Raw genomic sequence first — 10,773 nt, 5'->3', positions numbered from 1 at the left:
TGATATTGGAATGTACACGAGGGTAAAAAAATATACAATTACTAATAGGAAATTGAATAATATAAGGAGGATATAATTACCTTATATTACATATGGAGTTAAGCGATTTTTTCCATCTTATTATTAAATGATTTTCTAAATAGGAGTGTAAAGGCCTAAAAAAATTACTATAAAATATTATTTGTTTTCTTAAATTCTATATATATAATTAAACACATTTACATAAATTGAAGCATATGAAATATTATTTAACCTTTTGTCACTTGATCAACTTAGGAATTTATTGGACCAATAAATTGAAAAAACTTAGTTAATAACATTGATTGATAACTTAAACTAAATAGTAAGTTACATGATATAACAAGTTAAATTATATTGATAATATATAATTTAAATCTCTTTATAATTAATTGTTTATTTGATGTTTTAGGCAAACTTAGCATGGTGGGAGCTAACCCCCTCATGGAGCTTTCAAACTTAATCATACATGGAAACAATACTTGAAACCCTACTTCTCCTTTCCCCGTCGCCTCGTGTCTTTTATTATCGCGACAACTTCCTTGTATGGATTATTGGTAACAATTAAGAGAATATCACACTTCGTAATATATAAAAATTATTTGCGCTGATAATATATATAACTTAAAATTTATCATACATAGTCAAATAAAAAAGAACATATTATTACTAAAGTTTTAATGGCTACACTTGATTGATTTTGGAGACATCAAATTTGAGAGTAGGGCTAAAGAAGCATGCAAAAGAATGATCAAGGAATGTGGGTAAAATTGATGAAAGGGGGACTTGAAAATAACAATTAAAGAAAAGGGGAAATGGAAAAATTAATCATGACTTAATTTAATTTATTAGAGTGGGTAAAAGTTTCTTCTAGTACTTAGTAATATTTTGAGCTCAAACAACTTATCTATGTATTGAACGTTGCTTTGTTATGCACCATAAAATGCGAAGGCAAAACAAAAAATCTAATATCTCAGGTCGGATGGAGATTGGGCTTCGAGTGCAAAGGACCACTCTTGAAAATCCTATGACAACTCTTAAATAAGGCTGATAGGGAGCCAAGGGGTTCTCGAAGATTGATTTCAGATCTTGTATTAGGAATGGAGATATTCACATGAAAAGTGTCATGGACTATATGTTAGCACTATGAATTTCTCGTAATGTCGTTTGGGTTGACTGAATAGGATATTCAATCCATATTTTGACGAGTTTGTGATTATATTCATCGATATATTCATCAATACGTTAATTTCATATATTTATTTTACAGAGATCCATGATTGACATAATAAAAAATTGGCACATCAGATAGACAAAGATATATCATAGTTTTACAAATTTTTCACATCCTGTTTACTTTTCTTGCAGGTTTAACTGCATCACTAGCTACAAATATCATCAAAACGAAACCTGGGAGCACGAAGGGATACATCCAAACCTCTTTGCAGAGAATTACACTATATATAAGATCAAAATTACTTTTTATGTGAAAATCTTGGTTCCGCAACTGATACCAGGTATACATCTATGGTACATATTAACACAAACAATGATATACATGTCATTAAGGTATACATCTACCAGCCATAAATTGGGCTTTCTACCTGGGGAGGTAAGAGATGAAGATCTTCACAATGCTGCTTGTCATAATCCCGTGTTCCTGGTATTGCACCAGAACACATCCTCACGAACTCGTTCCCCGTGAGACAATATTGTGCAAATGCCAGACTGCCATCAACCATCCCTCCAAGATTTGGCATGGAAACTGATTTTCCTATGCCCTTCCAGCTTTTTCTCCTGTCCCCGCCTTTTTCACTAGTCAAAACCTTATCGAGATCAGAATATTCCATGAATCTCTGTGTTGCAGCTTCCCATGAAAGCTTGTATTGTTCCTCGGGAGTGAGAGGCTGAGGCTCACCGGTCATTGCCTCTTTAACCTTTGCTACAAAGTCTTCAGATGTCTTATAAGTCAAGCAGTTAGGAAATGCTCGAAAGAACTCATTAGACGGATGATCTGCACAAACTACAAATTTGCCCATAGCGAGTGCCTCAGCTGTAGCTGTACAGAGTACATCACTGATACTAGGATTTATGAAGACTTTATAACTGCAAGCAAAAATTTATCGGTCAGGAAAGGTGAACCATCTAAACTTTCATGTTTTAAAGAAGCTTTATGATTATCACATATACCATTAAAGGATTCATATTTCATACCTATGAAGAGAATCATCCGCGTGGTCTCTGCCTTTCATGAAGTTGACATTCAAATTTAACGTCCTAGCTGTTGTCTGCACTTCATGAGCATCTTCCCCGTTGCCAAAAACATCCATATTAAAACCATCAAGGTCACTTTTGTGCTTCGCTAACAGGTCTATTAACTCCCTGTAACCCTTCGCCCAAACCATTTTCCCTAAGAAGTATGCACCTTTAGAGAAAACTTGCTGACCGCTTTGTCTTTCTGCAGCCATTTTTTCTCCAATTTTCAGAAACTTCGGATTTACTCCATGAACATTGCAGACCACAGACCTGGGTAAATCCTGTGTAGCAGCAGAAAGGCGAAGCACCTAAACAAGAAAATTAGCATTTCCATCAGAACCAGGATAAAATAATTACACATTTTGAAGTGCTAACGCATCTTTTGGTCTGTAACGAATTTAATCAACAACTTTTCCTACATCCGTTTTGGATTACTCAATCAATATGTAAAAATATTACCTTGTCACAATGTGCTCTAGTGACCCAATTATTTACGTGTTTCACAAGGAAAGCTTGAAGAGCCCCATTCTTCTCTCGTTTGATATACTCCAAATAATTTGTGTGAACAATACCAACAACATGGTTAAACTTATCAGTCCAACGTTTGCCATGGTGGTACCAATTTAGATGTTCTGGCTCCTCTAAGATTGCAATGTCAGCGTCCCTTGATGGGATAAACTGAGTAGTATCTCCAGCTGGTAGTATACTTCGCCTTTCCTTGGAGAACTAGAGAGGAAAACAAAGTGTCAAATTATCACAGCATTTCAGTAGCATCTTTTTGTTTTACTGAATAATATGCAATTAGTTCACAAGGAATACCTTTCCAGGATAAAACGAGATCTTGAAATCGGTCTTGAAACCGACTCTTTCCTCAAGCCAATTCCGTATGTAGAGCTCTTGCTCTTCTGGTGAACTAAATGTAAGATTGTTTGGATAAACTAGTTCTTGGTCAGATTTACATAGCCATGGAACCAAGAGTGTAACATTCTGCTTTTCAGACTTGGCCAAATAAGCTGCTCGGAAGAGAGGATTGACAGCTGTTCCTGTCATCCAAGGAAGGCTAGCAGTTGTGACTATAGCTACATGTCTTTTACCATCTGATACATTCTGCTTTGTAGAATCACTCCAGAACCCACCTTCATAATGATGACCAGTACTCTGTAGTACACTGGCAATTCGTAAATCTAGTTCATCATTAAGATTATCGCCTTCAATCAGGGAAGAATCTCCTTCAGGTAAAGCACGTAATAAAAGTTTGTTCCGCCGTTTGCTGCATAAACTCTCTACGATCTTATTGGAGATATCTATAGTGAAATCAAAGACCCATAGGAAATAGCATATGCTTTTAGTAGACGAAACATATTGAGGTCAAATAGTATCAAACCAATTTTGGTGGCTACAATCCACAAAATGCACATGGTACAGTTAAATTTAAAAAATGAATAAACAAATTACGCAAAGACGAAGCACGTGGAATCTCAAACCAGAATCATCAATAGCATCTAGATCACAGAGCCATCAATATGATAGTAGCATGTCTAGTTTAACAGATCAAAAAACAGGCTGTCATAAATTAATATGATAGTAGCAAATGTAAAGAGAGAATATTGCAAGTAGAACAATCCAGAGAAACGCAAACTCAGATCGAACCTACAAGTTTACAAAGGCGACAAACCGTTTGACAGACTATTACCTCTTCTTATGCCAATTTGATCCAAAAATGGGCTCGACTGTCTAACCAAATATGCTAACAACTCTGGCACATCCAGTGGCGGAACTCCCTGCATAAATGAAGATCATGTAAAGGAAACATAAAGGTCTTCAGTAATTCAGTCTGACTAAATTTTTCGTCTTTTAGAGGTGAGCTTCATCATTGTTTAAGTTTACCGATAGCTTAAACCTCAGTCAATTCTTAGTTAAATTTACATGTCCACTTTTCAAAAAAAATGTAAATCCAAAGACAGCTCCAGTTGACATGTAGTCGCTACTCCAATTTGTGTACGACCTGGCTATCCTAATTTACAATAAAAGGTAATAATGGTCAGTTTATAAAGTTGTGCTTCCTTTGATGTTCTTCTATCAAATTCGTCATTTCAAAATTCAAACTTCCCTACCTTAACCGTCTAAGCAAAGCATTCTTTGCACAATACAGTTGTTGAAAAGTTTAACCACATCCAAAACCTTGCAATTACAACTTCACGAAATAAAAAAGTAAGACACCAACCTTCGACTCTTCTGGTTCCTTGCAAATTGATTTCTGGAAAAGCATTAGACAAACACGAAAACAGCAGATTAATCATATGAAATCAGATCAATTTATAACGCGCAAAGGAAAGACATGATAAGCAACAACTCAGATCAATTTTAATACAATGTCTGGATTTCATTTTGTATGGAACTGAACAATTCCTGGAAAGTTATTGACTGCATAAAAATCTATCACAATTCACACACAATAATCTTTGAGCTATAATTCCTCCATCGCTAGTCCGTGAAGCAAATGGCCGCTAACTAGTGAGCCTTATCTTATATAGTTCTGCTTCCTAGTAATTAAGCATAAAAGTTAACATTGTAGCATTGACTCAAAAAAACAGTTTTTGTAAAACTCCTTTGCTTGGGTTGTTTCTGCAAAAGAAAAAGGTAGTAACTTTTTGGGTCTTTTGCCCAAAAAAACATGACTTTTTTCTCCTTAGTATAAAAGCAACCAAAACAAACAGAGTTTGCAAAAACTGGAAAAAAAAATGACAAAACTGAATAAGTCAATAAGTTAATAACCAAAACTCACTATGTGTAACAATCAACAACGACGACAACAACATATCCACTCTAATTCAACAAGTAGGGCCTGAGGAGGGTAGACCGTATGCGGACCTTGCCCCTTCTACCTCGTAGAGATAGAAAGGTTATTTCTGATACACTCTAGAGTTGCATTTCCAAACAATTTTGAGAAAGTAATATAAAAATGAGAGCCATAACGACAAGGAAATAATACGAATTAGGGTTTTTTCTGAACCCCTTCAACAGAAAAATTATATTATTTATACATGGTTAAAATAAAAAAAATTATGTATATATAGCAGATGTCAAACCCTCTTCGATTAGTTTGTATGTTGAAGGGATCGATCCCAATAGCCTTTCACGGGTGCGTATTCTACTTTTTCAGATTTTGAAACCTCTTAGTCAAAATTCTGACTCCGCTACTGTTAACAACAATATACCCAATATAATTCCACAAGTGGGTCTTACCTTTACCTTGTGAGAGTAGAGAGACAGTTTTCGAGAAATGAGAGCATTACACAACATAACTATGAAAAAACACTAATGACAATAAAATAATACAATAATCGAAGCACAAATAGATGATAAAGAACTTACAAAGCTGGATTTTACTTTCTCCATAAATTCACTATTCTTAATCCCTTCAAAAATCTCCACCGGCGACGACGAACTCGGACTCTTGAGCTCTACCTCCAGCTCCTTAATCCGATTCCTAAAAGCCCTAATTGGCTCCCAATTATTCAATTCCCTAAATTGCCCTTCATCCTTAAACCTCTCTCTCCTCCATTTCCCCAATTTCTCATCTTCCGTTTCCGTCACAATTGCATTCTTAATTCCCGACAAATCAATTCGAAGTTTCCCTTTCGGAGCCCAATTAAAGTCCGGCGACGAATAAACTCTACGGAGCTTCTTAACGAAGTCGATCTCTCTGGGAGCAGTCGTAGTTGCAGTAGCTGTAATTGTTGGTACAATGAAGGGTGATTTCGAAGCTGAATTTAGGAAATTCTCGAGTTCCTTAGCTCGATTTCTGATGAGTTGTAGATCCGCGTCGGCAGAAGAACGTACTTCTTCCCAGCCTTTAGATATCAACGAGAAGGCTTTCTCCGCCGTAGAAGACGACGTCGTTTTGGTGTCCGGCGGCTTGAAATTCATCATTTTTTCTAGGGTTTTAGGATTTGCTCTGTTTTTTTTTCCTGTAAATTTGGAGAAGGAAGAAGAAGAAGAAGAAAAATGGGTGGCTGAAAATTTAACAGGATGACACGTCGGATGACACGAAGGATGATACCGTACTCGCTAGATTCCCCGGAGATGACGTGGATGGGTAGAATTCGATGACGTGGAGTTGGCGTTTGTGAATGGGCCAGACTGTAAGTGGATTGGGCCTAGTTGGTTTGTGAACGGAATTTAACACGAATTTGTGGATTTTGTTACTAGTTGCGCTTATGATTTCATGACTCGATAGGTAGAGGGTGATATTGTCATTTTCAACAACCTGATCCTTTTTTATTCATTTGTGTCGATGGCGAAGAGGTTGGCGCTTATGTTTTGGCATGGGGTGAGTTTTTTCTTTCTCAATTATTACGTACTCACTTGATTATTATGAATGAAAGGTAAGAAAATTATTTTCTTGACTTAACATGTATATATTATACCTAATTTTTTAACTTGATTTCAATTTCTACAAAGAAATGAAAGCATAACTCGTTTGCTCGTTTACAGCGTATCTTAATCTTTTATGTAGCCCATTTCTCGTAAAGTTACGTTCATCTGCATGAACTTGTTCATATTGTCGATTTTAATTCAAATAAAGAAAAAAGATTGTAAATGATCAATAAAAAATAATCTCTCTACCCCATGAAAATAGTAGTAAGATTGCATACATTTTATCTTTCTTAAATTTTATTTATGGAATTATACTTGATTTGTTTTTTGTTGTTGTTGTTTTGCATTGCTTTAAGAACAACGAGAAAATTACTACCTTAATCACAAAGGGTTACGCATGCAAGCCTATGGAAATATTCTCTCGGATGAATTGGGAATTTATTAAATTATTCCTCTTCCTTCTTTTTCTTATTTATGCTAAAGGATAAGCAAAATCTTTTCACTACATAAAAATATAAATATGATTAGCTACGCATAATTTTTGTTGCTATAATAATAACATATTTAGTATAATTTTACAAATGAAATTTGAAGAGGATAAAATATATCTAAATTTTATCTTTATCTCGTAGATATAGGAAGGTTATTTTCGATAGATTCTCTGATTAAATAAAGTATTTTCAATTAGTTTGAAAATGTGAATACATAAGAGCAGTAACAACAATAAAATAATTTGAAATAGAGAGCAACGCACAATATCAAGAAGAAAGAATAGTAACGATAACAAAATAATGTAATAATCTAAGCAAAAAAATCACAAATGATAACCTAAAATCGAAGAATAAGGAACTAACGAAAATAATGTAAATACTATTAGAAGAAAGAAGGTCCAAGTGCTACTACAAAGCATATCACATAAAAAAAATTTGATAAAACATGCAACTATCAATTAACCTTCTATTCTAATTTGAAATCGAAAAACACTTTCATTTAAGATCATGTCCTCGCTAAGTTCAATATGCGTGTACATTTTTTCTTTCTAGAAGTTTTCTATAATGATTAAGAATCTTGAGATTCCACGTTTAAATTTTAATAGAGACAAAAAGCACTAGATCATTTCTTTTCATCTATCCCAGCACTGATGGACACAATTACCTGCTACCTGTTAATAGTGAGGGATGGCATGTATCTCGTAAAAATTAGTGTAGGTGCTCGAGAGTTGATCGGACACCACCACGATCATTAAAAAAAAAAAAAAAAAATTGTACCCCTTTTGACATGTTTGCTTAATGATGAAGCAAGTAATTTAGATAACAAAAAAGGGTAATTTCGTCATTTCAGTTTCTTAAATTCCATTGAAATCCGTGCCTTAAAGCAGACTCAAAAACACGAAGGATACGCGTCTTTTTTGTCTATCAAATACTTAGAAGGCAAAAACGGTTGTTCTGATCAATTTTTTACTCCATTTTTAGCACAAACAAGAAGAAATGGGGTTGCTTTCTAATAGGTAATCTGAATTTTCCGCATTTTTTTTCAATTTTTTTGGTGAGTTTTTGAAGTGTTTTCTGATTTATCTTTTTGTTTTGTTGTTTTTGGTGAAATGACAACAGAATTGATAGAAGCAGCCTCAAACCTGGAGATCATATTTATTCTTGGCGCACTGCTTATATATATGCCCATCATGGTTAGAATCTAATTATCTTTTTTTAAAAAAAAAAATCGTTTGAATTTTCTGCTTTGATCTGATATCTGAATGTTGATGCAAAAAAAATAAAAACTTGTTCTTTATTGTAAATAATGTTGATTTGAGTAGAGGAATTTTAAAAAAAAATATTGATTTTTTTGGTTTAATCTGATATCTAATTTTTGATGTAGAAAAAAACTTGTTCTTTAATTGGATATGTACCCAAGGATGTGAAACTATGATGTGTCGGGTTCAAATCCCGAGAGAGTTTTTCCTATCTTTAACTTGGTGGTGGGAGGTGGCAGGTAGTCCGGCGGATTATGGAAATGAGATAAGACATGGGGTTGTCCTAGATTTATTGATAGCATTTAATTTTCAGGAAGATTGTGTTTTCTTTTTCAATTGACTGAGTATTTGGATTTTACTTATTTGCTGTTGTTTCTATGATTTCGACTATAACTAGCTAAATTGATAAAACTTTGGTGGATAGAGTTGCGTGCTACATGTAATAGTGGGAGGTAGCAGGTACCTTGTGGAGTTAGTTGTGTGTAAGTTGGCACGGACACTAAGGTTATCAATAAACAATTAGGAACAAAATGCATTATTTGATCAGGAGTTACTTTTTTCTAGACTATGTGGTTAGTGATAGACCTTAGGGTTCTTTATGAAGTTGAGAAGGGGGAGGAGGGGAGGTATGGAGTGAAGGTGCAGTATGGACTTCTTCAGAAACATCTCCTCACGAGTAAACAATGGGTACATTTTCTGGTGCAAACCCTCCAAAGTTTGTTTATTCTGTACTCTTCCATCCAAAGGTTGTTTCTACTTGGCTTCATTATTAAGACCGGAGTTGGAACAATGAATTGGTTGTTGGAGTACTAGAAGTAGAGCAAGTTCTCTGGTGATTTTTAGAAGCAAAAGGTAAAGGTGTATCAATAAATGTATAGTTAGTAACTTTTTTTGAAATTTGTTACATGAACTATTGAGTCACTTCTTTTTTATTGTAGTGGAGAACCTCGCAACATTCTGGAGCTTCTTCTTGTTCCATGTTGTAAGCCTTTGGCAATTGGCACTGCCAATATGGGGTGGAACTCATTCACTTAATAAAGCAGTTAATTATAATATGGAAGATAATCGATGATGTTATTGGTAAAATCCTTTAAGAGTCTTATTATGAGTAATTTGCTTGCTACAGCGAAGGGTTAGCAGTCGTTCTGTAAGTTCAAGGCAGTTGGATCCTTGCCAGTATTCACATTAGTCTCGAGAAGATTTAAAGTGCATAGCTAATTCTATCGAAATGTATGCATTTTGGCATGTTATTTTAATTTTGATCTTGCTTATGCTTCTGAATCACTTCGACCATCTAGTTTCCTGATTACCTTGATCTTAAGAGTGTGTATGTAGGTGGCAAATAAACTATGGAATACAAAGATTATTTTCTAATCATATTGGATATGCCTAAATAACAGGTATCTATGTTGGGGATAATAAAGTCATTCACTTCACAAGACGTGGTCAAGAAGTAGGAACTGGGACTGTTTTGGATCATATCTTGGTAAGCTCAATTCCAAATCGATCTACTGTTCCTTGTACCGTTTGCACCCCACCAGCAGATGGTCACGGAGTAGTCTCGTCATGTTTGGACTGCTTTCTTGCTGGAGGTATCCTCTATCGCTTTGAATATGCTGTAACTCCCGCTATCTTCCTTGCAAAAGCTCGTGGAGGAACATGCACCCTTGCAGTCTCGGATCCAGATGACATTGTGGTCCATCGAGCAAACTACCTCCTTACTAATGGCTTTGGACTGTACAATGTGTTCAAGAACAACTGTGAGGACTTTGCCATCTATTGTAAGACAGGACTGCTCGTGGTAGATCAGAGTACAATGGGACAAAGTGGACAAGCAGTGTCTATAATCGGTGGACCACTTGCGGCTGTTATGTCAACACCACTACGTCTCGTCACCACCAATGTATATGGAATGGTGGCAACAGCTGTTGGAGTCTATTGTGCCAGTCGCTATGCAGCTGATATTGGAATGCGGAGTGATGTGATGAAAGTATCTGTGGAAGATCTAACAACGAGGCTTACAACTGGCTTGTTGCAGGTTGTTGAACCAAGCCTCGTAGTTTTGCCACCTACCGTTTGCTAGTATCGTTTCTTGATATGTAATAACGCGCTATAGAAACAAAAAGTGAGCGTTCTTTTAAAACCATTGGAGCCTCTTACTATATGTCCTAAGGCTCTGTTGTACTTTATTATGTGTTGCTTTGCCCTCTTACTATATGTCCTAAGGCTCTGTTGTACTTTATTATGTGTTGCTTTGCCTCCAAAAGAGGTTGTAATGTGACTATTGTAATTGTGAATTTGTGATGTTTAGTTTCATTTTCCCTTCCTCTTTATTTAGGTAGGGATATGTTTCTTTCTCAGTTTTGTAA

The 10,773-nt window shown here is 35.4% G+C and overlaps 2 protein-coding genes across 3 annotated transcripts; one reads left to right on the top strand and one right to left on the bottom strand.

Moving 5' to 3' along the window:
* Nucleotides 1–1,480: 1,480 nt before the first annotated feature.
* On the bottom strand, nt 1,481–6,237 carry LOC129887721 (digalactosyldiacylglycerol synthase 1, chloroplastic-like). Its single transcript, XM_055962921.1, has 7 exons — nt 5,650–6,237; nt 4,499–4,531; nt 3,968–4,055; nt 3,094–3,578; nt 2,734–3,000; nt 2,233–2,582; nt 1,481–2,124 (listed from the first exon to the last, which is right to left on the bottom strand). Exons 1-7 carry the CDS (start codon nt 6,205–6,207, stop codon nt 1,596–1,598), a joined length of 2,310 nt encoding a protein of 769 aa, XP_055818896.1. The 5' UTR covers nt 6,208–6,237; the 3' UTR covers nt 1,481–1,595.
* A 1,788-nt stretch (nt 6,238–8,025) lies between these two features.
* LOC129887720 (protein LEAD-SENSITIVE 1) lies at nt 8,026–10,764 on the top strand. 2 transcript variants are annotated; one of them, XR_008766461.1, is made up of 4 exons: nt 8,026–8,161; nt 8,265–8,338; nt 9,805–10,577; nt 10,631–10,764. XR_008766461.1 is itself a non-coding variant. In XM_055962920.1 (3 exons), the coding sequence occupies exons 1-3, from the start codon at nt 8,142–8,144 to the stop codon at nt 10,485–10,487; spliced, it is 777 nt and encodes a 258-aa protein (XP_055818895.1). In that variant the 5' UTR covers nt 8,026–8,141; the 3' UTR covers nt 10,488–10,764. The 2 variants fall into 2 exon arrangements, 1 of the variants encoding a protein (XP_055818895.1); XM_055962920.1 differs by having other exon boundaries at nt 9,805–10,764.
* Nucleotides 10,765–10,773: the final 9 nt, after the last annotated feature.

Source organism: Solanum dulcamara, chromosome 4, assembly GCF_947179165.1.
Source record: "Solanum dulcamara chromosome 4, daSolDulc1.2, whole genome shotgun sequence".
NCBI classification, from domain to species: Eukaryota; Viridiplantae; Streptophyta; class Magnoliopsida; order Solanales; family Solanaceae; genus Solanum; species Solanum dulcamara.
This window is presented reverse-complemented; position numbering and strand designations above follow the sequence as displayed.